General features: G+C 38.0%; 1 protein-coding gene across 1 annotated transcript in view; it reads left to right on the forward strand.

The window, feature by feature from the left end:
• The first annotated feature begins 6,463 nt into the window (after positions 1-6,463).
• The window catches only part of mob2a (MOB kinase activator 2a), a 145,088-nt gene continuing 134,236 nt past the window's right edge, over positions 6,464-17,315 (forward strand). Inside the window, exon 1 of the mRNA XM_055155806.1 lies at positions 6,464-7,005. Coding sequence (XP_055011781.1) covers positions 6,989-7,005 — 17 coding nt within the window. The 5' untranslated portion in view covers positions 6,464-6,988. The remainder of the gene's footprint in view (positions 7,006-17,315) is intronic.

A 17,315-nucleotide genomic window follows, 5' to 3' on the forward strand; every position in this document is an offset into this window, starting at 1 on the left:
GTGCCACAGACTCACACCCTTCAGTGCATCTACAGAGTATGTATTATTCATGCTGGAGTAATGTGAGGTGTCTCCATTTTAATGCCTCCTAATGGCTTTCTGAGTTACTGTTGCCAGCTATGAATAAATCATCTCAGTCATGCCTCAGCCAATACCGCGCCTGGCTGCAATCAGAGGTGGGAAGGGTCGCCAAAAACTGTACTCGAGTAAGACTACCGGGCCCTGACACTTATTTGTCTCATGAAGATGTTACAGCTTTGCCCAGAATGTTCCACAGTACGGCATTAACATCTATAAAATCTATGGATGTCAGGTGTTGCTATTTTTATAACTCAGAAATACTTTGAAATACACGCATCTCTCCTGTGAGTGCGCTCCCTCTCCACAGATCTGACTTGTATCTGTAACTTGGCCTGGTGGTTTCACGCATTTCTCTTTATGGAAATGCATACGTTTAATGCCATATTGCGGAACATCTTCATGAAAACAAGCAGATAGCGAATCGTCCACCACAAAGAAAGATGTTAACTTGAAAACTGCTTCATTAAGGTATTTTCTTTTTCTCTTTTTGGTAGAACCCCACAGATGGTTTGTTCTTTTATATACAGTTGTTAAAATTTTGGAAAAGCACAAATAAAAAGTAAAAAAAAAAAAAAAAAAGAAAGAAAGAAAACTGCTTCATGACATCACAAGCGAAACCAGAGCATTTTGAGTTTTGTAGATGTAACAAAACAAAACTCCAAGTATGTTTTGAATGAAGTAACAACATTATAACATTTTAAAGCTCAAATAAGAGTAATTGTAAGAGTAAATATCTGAAGTTACTCGATTAAATGTAACTGAGTAAAAGTTACCTGCTCTGGTTTCAACAGGGTAGATCCAGAGTTATGCGCTCATGTTGTTTTGGTGTTTTTTGCAAACGGAGTGTTCTTTAACTCCATAAAATGTTTGGTATGAAAGTATCAGCGCTACTCTGGCAACACTATTCAATGCTGTAATGTTTTGCGCATCTGCAACTACTCAGTCATCAGAATCTTCATTTCAATCGTTCCTATCAGCTCAACTTCCAAATGAAATCCTCTTCTTATTAAGTCATGTTATAATGCCTCAAAAAATACCTAGAGTTGTGTTTTATTTCATTCACACGTCTGACTAACACTTTATTATTAGTCTGTCTACTAGGGATGTAACAATATCCAAAACTCTCTGTACGATATTTTCATGATATACATCTCACAGTATGATATTTTGAGGATGGTAAACAGCTAAAACTGTTAATATGTTACTTTCTCCTCTTAAAATGCCTTGACAAGACTTAATCCAAAGAACTAAGACTTAAAAGTGTTTAGAACTGTTATTTCTTCATGTAATCTTCACTGAAATGGAGCAAAGGATCATGGTCTATGTAGTTCCCTCTGTCTTTTTTTTTACCTATTGCTGCACCATAACTCTTAATTTAAGCAAAGAGACTTGTAAGACACTCCCTGTATTACCACATGACATCACAAGGTGTTTTCTGTTTGAGGGAAGAACTTGGCCTAAATTTGCAAGATTTGTGTGTCAAACATGTGTGAATGAAACAAAACACAACTCTGGATATGTTTGTGAACAGGAAACAACATTTAAACACAGATCATAGCCAGTTCTAACTAAGCCCTGATGAAAACCAGTCATGGGTGAAACATGTTGGCTTTGACCATTTAAATAAAAGGCCTTTTAACTATAGTGTTACTTCTTTAGAGTGCCTGGATTTCCTTGTGTTTATAGATCATAGTTCCACCTTGTGATGTCATGTGGTAATACAGGAAGTGCTCCATTGTGTTTTTAAACTCCATGCACCTTCACGAGAATCACTTGGGTAATTTCAGCCCTAGAATTGCCAATCTCTACTGAATTAAAGGTAAAAAAGTACAGTAGCTGTTAACTTGAAAACTGCTGCTTCATGACATCACAAGGTGGAACAGAGCATTTTGAGCTTCGTAGATGTAGACAAGTAGGGGTGTGCAAAAATATCTGAATATCGATATATCGTATCGTTTAATGTGATGATACAGTATCGATATCGTGGGCTACTGTATCGATATTTCACCAAGAGTATTTTCACGTGTGTTTTACTAAATTATTTTGTTACAGAGCTACAGTTTTGTTGCTTGTGGAGTGAAAGGAAACTCATTTATGCGACACATTTGACATTTTCACTGTTTTTATGATTAAAATGTTTGTGTTTCATATGAACTTTGCACAAGACATGGTTTAACAAAGACTTTTAGTATCACAGCCATGATGTAGCCTTTATTTTTTATTGAACAGTATCGAATCGTTTTGAAATATATCATATAGAATCGAAAGTGCACTGTATCGAGGTATGTATCGTATCGTGGCCTGTGTATCGAGGTATGTATCGTATCGGCAACTCCTTAATGATACCCAGCCCTATAGACAAGACTAATAATAAAGGATTACTCAAACATGTGTGAATGAATCAAAACAAGTCCAGGTATGTGTTTGGTCCATGTACCATTTGTTCTTTTGAATTTCAATCAATAAAATGGGAAAACAGTTTGTTATTTCATTATTTTGTTTCAGTGTCAAACAAAAAAACTGATTTTGACCTCTATTTCTAATATTTCATTGAAAGTTTATTTCAAATAACACCAATCATAAAATTGCATATTTCAATTTTGATATATTATTTTACCTGGTTTATTTGCCCTGGAAGTTAGAAGAGAATAAAATATCTAAATTAAAACAGCAACAGAGACAGTTTTTTTTTTTTTTTAGGGTAGGGTTAGTGTTAGGTAGCCTGTTTCATCAGTTGGTTTCACTTTGTGGAAACTGTTTGACCTCGCAGCATCAGGATTCATTCGCTCGACAGTAGGCGGGTACTTTTTTATGTAACCAATCGCTGCTATTTGGTTGTGATGTATGTAATGTGCCAAATCCCGTAAGAAGAAGGGCAATAACGTCTTTCCCCTGGATAAAACTCACCAAAACATTCTCTTTGTTCCAGTTTTAAATCCTCGATCTCGGGAATCATTGCCAACACAGAATGTATGTCTTCGGCTACGTCCATCTCGACCGCTTTGTTTACTGTTGTGCTGTTCCACAAAAGGGACCCAGACAGTTGCTTGAGTTTAACGTCATGGCTTCACAGCTCTTCACTGACCGGTCGGTGCGCGGTCTACAACTTCCGGGGTTCTTGCAAATCGTCTAGTGTATTCTGATTCCTGACCTAGTCGCTGGAGAGAAATGAAATTGAGCAGAGGCACTAGGTGGCGCCAGCTTGACTAAGGGTTAGCGGGGATTATTTGAAATAAACTTTAATTTAAATATTGGAAATAGAGGTCAAAATCTGTTTTTTTGTTTGACACTATAACAGAATATTTAAATAACAAACTGTTTTCCCATTTTATTGTTTTTCATTCTTAATTGAAATTCAAAAGAGCGAATGGTACAGAGACTGTGTTTGGGGAGGTAACAGCATTATAACATAACTCAATCCTCAGAAGAGTCAATTTAGTGTAATATGGACCCTTTAATAGAAGCCTGTATTGAGTTCCATGTTGTTTTTAGCCTTTGCTTGATTGCTCACAGACAGCCATACTTACTGCAGTGCATTGTGGGATCTCTGGGACTCTGCAGTGGAATGAGATGGTATTGACCCCCCTGCTGTATTGATGGACGGATGGATTTCAGGAAGTGACCTTGGCTAACTCAGACGATCACCTGACCAGAGTCCCGCTTGGTTTTCCCCCAACGCTCATCACTGGCACCAGCCCGTCCACAACAACACAGACGATGACAGAAGATGAGCTGCTCTTCATGAATGTTTACCGGACTCCTGTGAGGTCATGCGCACAAGTTATGGTCTGAAGAGAGTTACTGCTGAATATGGAAAAACACTGCTGAAAGCTTTTAGGGCAGTTGTCCGTGTAACCTTTATAATAAAAACTGAAGCAGAACTTGTCAGAAAGCACAAGTCTGATATTTATGATGTGTTTAAAAAGGCTACAAAAATCTTCTGGCTCTGTAAAGTATTTAAGTCATGTTATAAAGTTTTTCCTTCATCAAAAACTTACATAGAGTTGTGTTTTGTTTTGTTTCATTCACACATGCTTGAGTACTGCATTATTACTATGTCTCCAGACCTCAAAATGCTCTGCTCCACCTTGTTATGTCACCTTTTGTTCAGCGGAGATTGGAAACTCCAGAGCTGAAATCATCCAAATGATTCAAGTGAAGGTGTTTGGAGTTTAAAAACATAGTGTGGCTCTTCCAGTATTACCACATGACATCACAAGGTCAACTGAGAGAAGAACTCAGCCTAAATATGCAGGGTTTGTGCCTTGAACTTGTGATCGCAACAAAATAAAACTCCAGACATGTTTGTGATCAGGAAACATTATAACATAGATCAAAAAATAGTGTAATATGTTCCCTGTAATGTTTTGCATGGTAAAAAGGGTAAACAAAGGTTATGTTGATTATATTTCACTCTACTTTCCTGTGAGAAGAAAATAAAATAAAATAATATAAGTGACATATAATTGTGTTATCACTTATATTATTTTATATTTTCTCAATTATGTCAAATTATCTACTCACAGGATTTAAAATTGAGTGAAATAAATATGGCCGATGGTGCAGATTGGCAGCCTTGCTTCTGTCAGTCTGGCCCAGGGCAGCCGTGGCTACAATAGAAGTTTACCACCACCAAGTGTGGAGTGAACGAATAATGCTCTGTAAAGCATCTTTGAGTGTCCAGAAAAAGCGCTATTGCATTATTGTTATTATTAAATAATCTATAGAAATATAATCGACATAACCATTGTTTACCTTTAAGAGGGAACGTTTAAAGGGAACTGACTTCTAAAATTCTTGGGTTAAACCAGACATGTCAAACTCAGGCCTGGGGGCCAAATTTGGCCCATGATATAATTATATTTGTCCAGCGAGATCATATCAAATATGTATTAGAGGTGACCCGCCGACTACAAATAGACTATAAAGACATCATTTATTTAAAATTTTGTTATTATTTTATATTATGCCTGTTCTGTTTAAGCAAAACTATTATTAAACATTTATTTTAATAAGAAAAGGTTTAACATTACATATCTCGAAAGAAGAGAAAACATGCAGATGTTGTTGAAAATTTTCAATAAATATTTAGTTTGACCCATGACTTGGTCCCAGTTTTTAATTTTGGCCTCTGTGAATTTGAGTTTGACACCCCTGGGTTAAACTGTCTAACAAAGAGACAGTGTTTAATTGTTCTTTTAACTGATCTTTTTTTTTACTTTTTTTGTCAATCCAGATTTTGATCATGTAGTCTATATTTCAACGATAGATGGTTAAAACTAGAAAACATGTTAATCGATTGTTTTCATCCATGGTTATTTAATGTGAGAACTGACCTTCTGGAGATGTCTGACACAGGTGCTTCTAGTTTATTGAGATCCCACAGCGCCCCGGTGTGGTGTTTACTGGTGTCACTCTTTGTTGGACGATTTTATCACTAGCCCCGCCTCTTGTTCATCTGATTGGTGATCAGCAGTGCGCAGAGGTGTTACTGAACCAATCACACAGCTTTGCCTGCTGTTAACAGGGCTCCCAATTTTCCTTGGCCCCATGTCGCGTCAATGCCACCGTTATTTATAGAAGACTCGAGAGTGGAGGAGCAGACCGCCAGAGGTGACGGGTTTAAGGGGAATGATGATGATGTGCAGAGGTCACTATGCGTATAAAAGCGTGCGCAAAAAGACAAAACACTGATCATCTAATCTGCCTATTTCATATGCAAATACCTCTAATGCTCCACTTACCATTTTCTAATTAAAAAGAAACAATACAGCGCTATAATAATAATAATAATAATAATAATAATAATAATAATAATAATAATACACACTTTATACTCCCTACCAATTGCACGTAAGAAAAAAAGAACATCTACAGCCCCAGGGATCCCGTGGCCAATACAGTCTGACAGAACAGAGAAATGGCTTGAGACAGACTGTAGACTATAAACTCCAATAAAACCAACTGTATTGTGTCTGGGCACTATGAACTTCGCTGAGTAAGGTGCTGCCCTGAGTCATAAATCCAGCGATCCGGGGCTTCTTCTGCCATCGCTGCCAACAAGACTACCGAGCTGCGCACAGACAGTGGCACAAAGCAGATTATCCACAGCACTTTTCATTTTGCACGTACAGACTACAACCCCTGTGCTTCTATAGAGAGTTCTGGTTGAATGGAGGTGCCACTTTGATTTCTAGAATGTATTCGTTGTGATTTATTATGCGATCTGTTCTATTGTACCTATAAAATGCAGATTAAATTGCAATAACATCACCATTAACATTTTCGACCGCAAATAACTACATCTCCCACTGCAAAGCCTGAGCTGCGCGCTGCGTGTCACGCAATTTTACGCACAGAGGGGACGGTGGGTCGGGTCTGTGTTTACTTCCGGACTCTGATTTGGATTTCGCTCAGAGAGGAGAAGCTGTGGTGGGGTTTAGGCTGACAGTTAGCACAGAGGCTATACAAAGCTACATGACAGAGGTGACCAAACTGAACCGCGGCACCTCAGGAGTACAGAGCTCCTCGGCGCCTCGCTCCACACTGGACTGTCTGTGCGCGCCTGTCCCGCTCTCCTCCGCGTGTCTCTGGGCTTCAAACACACTGAATGCTCTGCTCCCGCGTCCACACACTCCACTGAACTGTATGTATTACTGACACTTCATGTTCCGAGCTAACAGGGGATCAAAACAAGGGCATCCGTGCAAAGTTTAAGTGCCACTGGTAGTGACCCGGCCAGGACCCCGGCGGAGGGACGGAAACGGCCCGGGGAGAGGAACGGGACTCCGGGGCAGGCAGCCAGGACCGCGAGGCTGGTGCCGGATAAACCAGAGGGTCTCCTCCAGCTCCTGGTGGATTTATTCCCTGCCAGCTAGCGTTAGCTCCGCTAACTCATCACAACACCATGGATTGGCTGATGGGGTGAGTACCGACAGCTTCTCCTGAGCTCTGTTAGCTCACAACAACTCTCCAATGACATGTCCATTACGCACTGTTTTAAAGCTCCGTGCACAGCACAGGCTCAATCTTTATCAGCGCCACCACCTGCGTGTAACTGTGACACTGTCGTGCTGATCGTTGTCAATTTCACTCTTGAACATATTTATGAAGCTTTCCGCGGGTAGCATGGTGCTTAGCTTAGCCTAGCCGCACGGGGCTAACCCTGTAGCCCATAGACCCACAGTGTCTCTGTTTCATCCCTGGAGCCGTAACGCAGCCGAATGTTCCCGGGGCCAGCCTCTTTTTAGGCTCGTCTGTTTTGCTCGGCTCGCTGGACAGTTTTGGCAGCGGCCACATATGGCCACGAGAGGATCTTTGTAAAGGCCATTTCGCTGAACGAGGACCTTATTTATAGGAATGATTATCACAGCAAATGGGCTAACATTAGCAGCCCAGTGTGCTAACGCGGCTCTACTGGAGTTTAGTTTATTTCCTGTGCAAGGTGCACCTTCACTTGCCGCTATTCCAAAACCAGCGTTAGCTCTCATTCTAACATGAAGCATTTGGATTACATGCTCCATGAAGTTTATTTTTATAATAATAATAATTTTCAGACTGCTTGGTTTATTGAGTTGTACTGGATTTGGCACTTGCTGTTTCCTCACTTGTTTCCTCCCATAAGCTTTCATTTAAAGGCTGCCACATGTCTGGTGTGAGGCTGAGGTCATAGTGGTATCACTGATGCAACTTTACTCTAAGAAATAAACTTACTTCCTAAAGGCCTGTTTTAGTTTACCAGCCCTTCTTTAGTGTGGTTTCCTGCAAACACATGTACACATCTATAGCAGCACAAAGCCTGTATCTGTGTAATGAGTGAAAACACTTGGATCATGCTGGACTTAGACTGGTGTTTGGGTCAGTGCTGTTATCAGGTCTCCTGCCGTGTCCATCACAGAAGTTTGAGCTGAGATGCAGAGGGAGGAGGCTCCTGTCAGGGGTGTATCTGCAGTAACACTGTCTGGGCCTGAGATAATCAGTTGGACCCCACCAGCCGCAGATGTAACTCAATCAATACAAAATGGTCAAATGAAAGGGTTCTGGTGGTCCTTTGGTTGCTTCCACTTTTTTTGTTTCTGTAAATGGGGCTCAGTTTTGCCAAGATTTCATATATCCTGATGCAGGGTCCACAATATGAAATCCCATACATGCAAATAACAAATAGCTGTTTTTTTATTGTGCAGAATAACAAAATGCATTGAGAATTTATGTCCACAATACTCTTAATATCAGAATAATAACTCCTTTTTTCAGCTTAGTGGATTAAACCATAATACTCTAGTCAGTTAAAAGTATAACTCAGCAATTTACCAGTATGAACTGATGTTGTTTAAAAGTCTTTTTGTTACGGATCTTGTTTGATATGATATATATTGCAAATTTAGCCCTGTATCTTTCATTTTAATGTGAACCCAAAAGCATGAAGACATTTTTTGTTATTTTTCATTGCTTCCACTTCCTTATCTGCTGAGTAATGTTCTCAGCATTTGTCTAACATTTTTTAAAGACATGAACCCTAGCTGTACTCTAGTTCCTCTTGATTATCTTGCTTAAACAAGAAGCTCATTGAGTCTTGAACTAGTTTGTCCATTAATGTAACAGACACAGCTGCCAGTTAGAAAGGTTAGAGTCCGGAAGTTTTTTTTTTAACCAGTTTTAAAGGTCCTATACTATGCAAATTTGTGAACTTTAAGCCATGTTACAATGTTATTACCTCATGAAAAAACATATCTGGAGTTGTGTTTTGTTTTATTCACACATGTTTGGAGATGTAGACAGACTAATAATGCACGGTGAATCAAACATGTGTGGGTAAAACAAAACAAAACGCAATCTTTGTGATAAGAAAACAACATTATAACAGATCAGAAAATAGGGTAATATGGCCCCTTTATGGAACAAACTGCTTTCCCTGAAAATGAAGACGGATTACCATGGGCGAGTGTCCGGCATGCGTCACAGATAGAGTTTGGCTTGTGAATGAGTTAACCAAGCGTGTAATCACTGCAAACATATAGACCCAGCTGAAGTCTCCGTAGCCTGGGTCGAAATGTCAAGTGGTGTGGAAAAAGGAGCTGGTTTGGGGGAGAACTGGTCACATAAAGACGGGAGTTTGACGAATGAAATGAGAGAGGCTGGGGGAAATTTGAGCAGATCTGACTGGGCGGATGCATGTTTGTGATCGATGTAAATGGCCTGGACAGTTGATTAGAGAGAGAGAAGTGGAGAGATACCTGCATGGAGGAGGGTTTGTGATAAACTGCAGAATAACCAACAGCAAGACGCAGACAAATAATTAGGATGGATTTTCTATATTACGCAAAATTGACTCCTGTGAGCTTTAAGCCATGTTATAATGTTGTTACCTCCACAAAAACGTACTTGAAATTGTATTTTGTTTCATCCACACCTTTGAGTAACCATTTATTATTAGTTTGTCTACATCTCCAAAGCTCAAAATGCTCTGCTCCACCTTGCGATGTCACACAGTGGTAGTTTTTAAGTTGAAACAATGTATTTTGGGGCTCAGTTTGCATCATGTGTGCATTTTGTTGTAAAATTTGGGAGATTTTTGATAAGATTTAAGCTGTGGAGAGTCGAATAAGTCACTTCTATGGCTAATTTTGTTCCTTGTTCCTATTTAAAATGGTTTTATTGGGATTATCCTGCTTTATTGTTATATCAGAGGCATAAAGCTGCTTCGATATTATGTTTTTTATTGTGTTATGTCTCTCTAAAGCAATACATTGTGCTTCAAAATTTGTTATGATGTCAGGTATTTGCGTGAGAAGTTGCAATATAATCCCTATTAAGTTGCCTCTGTATTAAGACGTATAATAAATAATTATCTTTTTGCAAGCAACCAAGTAATCATAATGGCATCTGTTCAGCTCACCATTGTCTCTATTTTTACACACTTCCAAACTGCTTTCTTTGACATGATCAAGTTTGACACCTCTCCTTCGTTTGATGTGCCGCTTTTTTTTTCTTTCTTTACAAAATTTTGGTTCCATTTCAGAGTTGCAAACAGGCAAACGTTTTTGACTGCCTGTCATTCTGCCAAACATTGTCCCATTCTGTTTCATACTGTGTTTTACCATAACTTTATTTATAAATTATTTAAAAAACTAAAATACAGGTGGCCAAAGTGTCGTACAGAAACAGAATTCACAAAGACAATGTGACAATAAAAATGTAGAAAACAATAAGACACAAGTTACTCAAGTTAATTAACAACAAGAAATCTACATCTCATCTGTTAAAATCCTGTGAGGAAATATTATTATCACTTTTTCTTTTATTATTATTATTCAGAATTATATATTTAATGATGAGGAGGGGGATGTTACCGCCGAAAATTGGGATGTTCAAGCTGGGACTTTCAAGCCAGGGGGACGTTCGAGCCGGTATTCCTATGAATCTGGTAATAATACGATACACATCACGATATGCCTGTCATGATTCAGTATATCCCGATATATCCTGATACTAAAACAAATGATGATATATTGTGACTTATCAATAACTATGTATAATATTTTGGTTGAGTACACAAAATTGAATGAAATACAGTTTATTTAATTTTTAAATTGTGAGAACAGTAAATTGAACTTGTGACTTTTTCATGAAAACCATGACTTTAAAAAAATCGATATAAGAACCGCGCAATGAAGTATCGCGATATGTCACTGAATCGATGTTTTTTTACACCCCTAATGGAAATGTTATTGCTTTTCCTAGAATGTTCTGGCCAGGTTGGCGCCACCTAGTGCCTCCACTCAATTTAATTTCTCTCCAGCGACTAGATCAGGAATCAAAATACAGTAGACGGTTCGCGAAAACCCTGGTAGTGCAAGTTCAGGCACCAACCAATCAGTGAAGAGTGATAAATTCAGTGTTGTCAACGATTCCTGAGATCGAGGATTTAAAGCCGGAACAAAGAGAATGTTTGGTGAATTTTATCAAGGGAAAAGACATTATTGCCCTTCTTCCTACGGGATTTTGGAAAAGCTTAATATACCAGTTTACCCTGTTAGCGGCGCATTACATACGTCACGACCAAATAGCAGCGATTGAAAAAAAGATTGATAAATGAAAAAAAGTACCTGCCTACCGTTGGGTGAACGAAACCTAAGGCTACAAGGTCAGATGGTTTCAACGAAATGAAACGAAGTAAAACCAGCTGATGAATCAGGCTAAGAATGTTCCACAGTACAGATTAAACCTATCAATCACGAGGGAGACGAGCAGGTTACAGCACTACGCTTCATTACAGCTCAGATCTGTGAAGAGTCGCCCCATTCATAAAAGGAATTATTGTATTTTTGAGTAACAGAAACACCCGTAATGAATAAATCCTAGACAGGAGCCATGGAAAATTCCAGGGAAAGCAATAACATCTCCATGGAGGCAAGCAGGTAGCAGAAACTCCACTGAAAAAGTTGCGCAGTGCACCTTTAGGTTAAGTTAAAGCTGCATTTTTATGAGCGATATAAAAACAGGTAGAGACAACAACAGAAAACACACAGTTGCCACGAAGCTTGTGTTTAGTCTTTGCACAAGGAAAGGCCATTGGGGTGTATTTTTGCTGATATTGTTATTATAAATGTTCTTATATTGTTTAAATCTAAGTCTGTGCATTATTATGGAGCCAGCGCCCTCATTTGTCTCGGCTGTTGGACAGGAAGCTAAATCATGGCGGAGTTGTGTCTTTTCCTGCTGGGCGATATGGCCACGCTTTGACAGATGTTTAATCCCTTTGCTTTTGATGGATTGGTTGGTGCTGGGTGGAGAGCAAAAGGGAAACTACAGGAGCTGAGAGGTACAGACTGTAGGCACTTTACCTGATCGTAATGTACCTGTCTCTTAATGCTTTACAGTGATACAATGCAGAGTAATGCCAGTAATGTCAGTCTATTTAGGCTAATGCAGTGGTTCCATGGAAGTTTAATAAGCTCTGGGAGATGAGGCGAAGACACCGTTGTGTTGTTGTTGTTGTTGTTGTTATTGACTTGAGCTCATTAGCGCAAAATCCCCCCTAAAATTTTTCTTCTGCAATATGGGCCAGCACCTCCCACCCCCTTAACATCAGAAAAGTGTACCATGCGATTAGGGGTGTGCAAAAATATTCGAAATATTGATTGATATATCCTATTTAGGCCTGGATATCATTCAGAAGTTACTGATACGATACATACCTCGATACAGTGAGCTTATGATTCGATATGATATATTTCAACTCGATTCGATACGATTCAATAAAAATAAAGGCTAAATCATGGCTGTGATTCTAAAAGTCTTTGTTAAACCACTTCTTGTGCAAAGTTAATATGAAACACAAACATTTTAATCATTCAAAACAGTGAAAATGTCAAATGTGTCGCATATTCCTTCCGCTAAACAAGCAACAAAACTGTGGTTGTAACAAAATAATTTAGCAAAATATACCAAAAAATACTCTTGGCGATATATCGATACAGCAGCCCAAGATATCGATACTGTATCCTCACATTAAACAATATGATATATCGATATTTAAGTATTTTTGCACACCCTTACTCCTATTGTTTTAATGTGATGAGTATCAATGTGCCAAAAGTATTTGTTGGTGAATTTTACTCAATTATTTTTGTTACAGTGCTACAGTTTTGTTTCTTGTTTAGAGGAAGGAAACTCATTTAGGGAACACATTTGACATATTCACTGTTTTCATGATTAAAATGGGTGTGTTTCATATTAACATTGCACAAGAAGTGGTTTAACAAAGACTTTTTGTATCACAGCCACGATTTAGCCTTTATTTTTTATTGAACCGTATTGAATTGATTTGTTATATGTATCGTATCGGCAACTCCTTTCCCCACATGTGATCAGTTATGACCAGTCAGATAGCTGCTAGAATAAAGATACCAAGAGCTCAGAGTGGGGCAAGGCTAAAGTTTACAAAGGTAACTTCTAGACACGTTGATGTAAAAAAAATAAAAATAATTAAAAGTATAGTTCATGTTGCAAAATACAGAATCAGTCCTACAAAATCTGACCTTTGTGACAGTTGTGGACGCCCCGTCAGCCGAACACGGGGAGTTTAAATTCCCCAAAAATGCATTGTGTTTAATGGAAGAATTCTGTCTGTGCCCAAGCTGCTGGGAGCTGCAGTACCTGGACTGACCACTAGTCGATCTCACCCAGGGGCAGAGGGGTAATATCTATCCAGTTCTTATTATAGATCCATGAGCGGTTCCCAAAGTGGGGTCACGAAGCATGAGCTGGGGGTCACAAGACGATTTCTATTTATAAATGAGCAAAAAATAATATAAAGCATATTTAATTTTTTATTTAAACCCAGTATCTTAGTAAAAGTAGGTCAAATAAAACAGTAACATCCCGAGTCTGCTGCATGCCTAATTTGGGTGCCCTAGTCGGAAAACTTTGGGAATCCCTTTCTTAATCCACTTAATATAAAATGTTCCTGAAATGTCCTAAAGCTAATGATGTCTGACGGTGGGAACTGTTGAAACTTGCCTCCACGTTAACTGTCACGGTTTGTTTTAATGTATTTTTGATCCTCGTTGAGCTAAGAAATGTCACTGGACTGGGTGTAGCCCTGGGCTGATTGTGAGATTGGGTCAAAGCCTTGGCGGAGGTATGACGTGAGGCAAGACCTGTTTTTGGAAATCTCAAATATAGTTTATGAATCATACATCACTGCCTCTCAAACCTTTCACACCAAGTACCTCCTAAGATAATATTTGACTTTCCAAGAACCATGAGCTCTAAACCCAGACCATCAAGCCTAAACTGGGCCTAAACATGGTCAGAAATGTTGCTTTGGATCCAGAATACACACTTCTTCAGTAATTTACAAAGATGTGAGTCTGAGGATGTAGCGATAACCGAAATACCATAATATTGTATCGTCAAAAGTCACAATAATATCGTGGACCATCACAGTATATCGAATTACAAGTCTCTTTGCTTAAATGAATGGTTATGGTGATTTGAATATCTTTCTTTGTGATTTGAATGCTGTTCTTATTCTGTAAATCACTGTCTATGAATTGTGCTGTACAAATAAACTTGCCATGCCATGCCAGGGTGCAGCAATCGCTAAAAAAACAGAAGGAACTGCACCAACAATGATCCTTTGGTGTTGTCAGTGCATGAAGAAATAACTCTTATGAAGCACTTTTAAATCTTAATTCTTCATAATATAACAGTACCAAAGTCTTTTAAAAGGAAAAAGTAGCACATTCACAACTTTGTAAGCCTGTAGAAAATATTGCAATAATCGGACTGTGAGATGCATATCGTGAAAATATCGTATCGAGGGATTTTGATATTGTTACATCCCTACTGGTGAATCTCCCTGCAGAGTTAGTGATTTAAAAGTCGTGACCTAGACTCTAGTCAGACTTGAGTCCCTATTTTTAGGACTTGAGACTTGACTTGATAAAATGGACTAAGACTTGGGACTCGACTTGGACTTGAAGGTCAATGACTTGGGACTTGACTCAGACTTGAGACTTGTGACTTGAGGAGCACTTTTAAATCTGAATTCTTTCTATTTTGACTGTAATAATTCACTCTAAGATCTTGTTGAGACATTTAAGAAAAAAATAACTAAATTAATTTTGACAATTCTTACATATTCTATAAATACTTATATATAAATATACTATGATTTTTTTTTAAGTAGAATTTATCGTAAAAGTCATGTAAATTACAAAAATCTATCTATGTATATTTGGTACTTTGGTTTTAAGACTGAAATGACTTGGACTTGACTTGGACTTATGGGCCAGTGACTCAAGACTCGACTTGGACTTGCCTGTTTTTGACTTGGGACTTGACTCGGTCTTGAGGTCAAAGACTTGAGACTTACTTGAAACTTGCAAAACAATGACTTGGGCCCAGCTCTGATACCTGTTTTGAAATAGGCATGATTGACAGGTGGATTAGCCAATCAGGGACAAGCATGGTCTATCCATATAAAAAAAAAAAAACTGAAAAAATATGAAAAACATGGTGGATTTCTGTTTAATGATGAATTGGATAGTGGTTATTTTAAGGAGACACTGTTACTGATAAAATGTTGTTGTTAGACATGGTTTAGTGTAAATAGTTGCTTTTTTTGGTATTTTTACCCACCCAAGGACTACAGATGGAAAATATCTTGTAGCTAAATCTGGCACAGAACATCTTTCCTCCATGAGATTAATGTTTTTTGTGCTCTGTCCTCGTTTTAAATACATAAATAAAATTAAAAAAGCACTAAACTCTTTAAATCTGAGTTGAGATAAGTTAGATTTGTAAATGGAAGGTGACGAGTGAGCTCCTTTGTTTAACATGCGTCACTAAAAAAACAAACAAAAAAACGGGCTTGAGACACAACAGAGGGCGTGGAGACCAGACTGATATCAGTCTAAAAATACAGACAGATATCAGTCTCTATTTGCCAGGCTATCAAAAATAAGATTAAAACACAGATAAGGTCATTTTTAGGGGTGGGACGGGACTCAATTTTCACGAGACAAGACACACCACGAGATTAGGTCAGCAAGAACTAGACTAGGAGTGTGCAAAAATATCAAAATATCGATATATCGTTTCGTTTAATCTGATGATACAGTATCGATATCGTGGGCTGCTGTATTGATATAGCGCAGTGAGTATTTTTTGGTATATTTTACTAAATTATTTTGTTACAACGCTACAGTTTTGTTGTTTGTTTAGTGGAAGGAAACTTGTTTATGCAACACATTTGACATTTTCACAGTTTTGAGGATTAAAATGTTTGTGTTTCATATTAACTTTGCACAAGAAGTGGTTTAATAAAGACTTTTAGTATCACAGCCATGATTTAGCCTTTATTTTTTATTGAACCATATAGAATTAATTTGAAATATATCGTATAGAATCGAAAGCTCACAGTATCGAGGTATGTATTGTATCGGCAACTTCTTAATGATACCAGCCCTAAATGAGACAAGATGAGATTTTGAAATAATTTGTAATAAATAAATTTAGTAGTGCAGTCCATTTCACAATTCTGGCTTCACTGTTTTTGTTTATTTTATGTATGGTAATACTTTAGTGATCTCTGTAGTTCTGCTTTTTGGAACCACAGCTTCTCAAACTGTTCAAATCCAAGCCAAAGGTTAAAAAAAATCTTACAAGATCATTTTTCTCGTAGCAGTTTTGTCTCTCGAGATCTTGTCCCATCCCTAGCAGGTCTACATGATGATTAGCCCAAACAAAGACAAAAACTTGAACTGGATTTACTCTAAATAAATAAATAGTCAAACTGCAGAGACTGTTGTGTACACGAACTTCATTTTGAGAATTGCTGCACTTGATCTTTTTCATCCTGTACTGAGTGAAGAGTGTCAGCTGATTGACCTGATGCAGACTGGGAGGGAAGTCATAGCCAACAATAGACCAGACTTCCCCTGTACTTGGTTAGGTTTTCTACACTTCGCAAACATTTCTCAAACCGCTGTGACTTACATGAAAATGAAAGACATTTTGTGGTTGGTGTCAAAGTACAGAAGTTGTCGTGTAACTTTGGTTCTAATTTTGAGCATAGGTCGTTCTGCTTTTGTTATCGTTCACCGACAGATGCAGCAAGTTTTGTGATTAGTTTTTCAATTTTTGTTTTAAAAGTAGGTCCTGGACATTAAAGGGCCTATATTACGCTATTTTCTGATGTTGTTTCCTCGTCACAAACAGACCTAGAGTTGTGTTTTGTTTCATTCGCACATGTTTAAGTAACCCTTTATTATTAGTCTATCTATATCTCCAAAGAATACCGGCTTGAAAGTCCCAACTCCAATGTCCCATTCTCTTTGCATTTAGTTGGCCGTGTCATGCACTGTGATTTACTGAATTAGAAAATCTGGATTCTGTATCATAATAAAATGAAATATGCATGTAGCAAGACCTTGTTTATGTCATTTTACCGATCTTCCCGAAGCAGCACATATTTTTTCTGTAATAATCATAATAATGTAATATTAGTATAATCTTCATTTGTTCGTAGAAGTTTACTCTGAAAACGGATTATAAATAATTTTTTCTTGGTCCCCATGTCCTGTAGCATCTATAGCATTTGTTCAAAAATCTATGAGAATCACTTTTAGGAAGGTTTTTAGCTATGTATTTCATCAAAATATGTACAATAAAATCTTTAAATAGTTGCGGTACAGTTGAGACCACATAATTTTTGCATGTTTTTT

The sequence above is a fragment of the Boleophthalmus pectinirostris genome, unplaced genomic scaffold, assembly GCF_026225935.1.
Source record: "Boleophthalmus pectinirostris isolate CB_2022bp ecotype Guang Dong unplaced genomic scaffold, ASM2622593v1 HiC_scaffold_2, whole genome shotgun sequence".
NCBI lineage: Eukaryota > Metazoa > Chordata > Actinopteri > Gobiiformes > Gobiidae > Boleophthalmus > Boleophthalmus pectinirostris.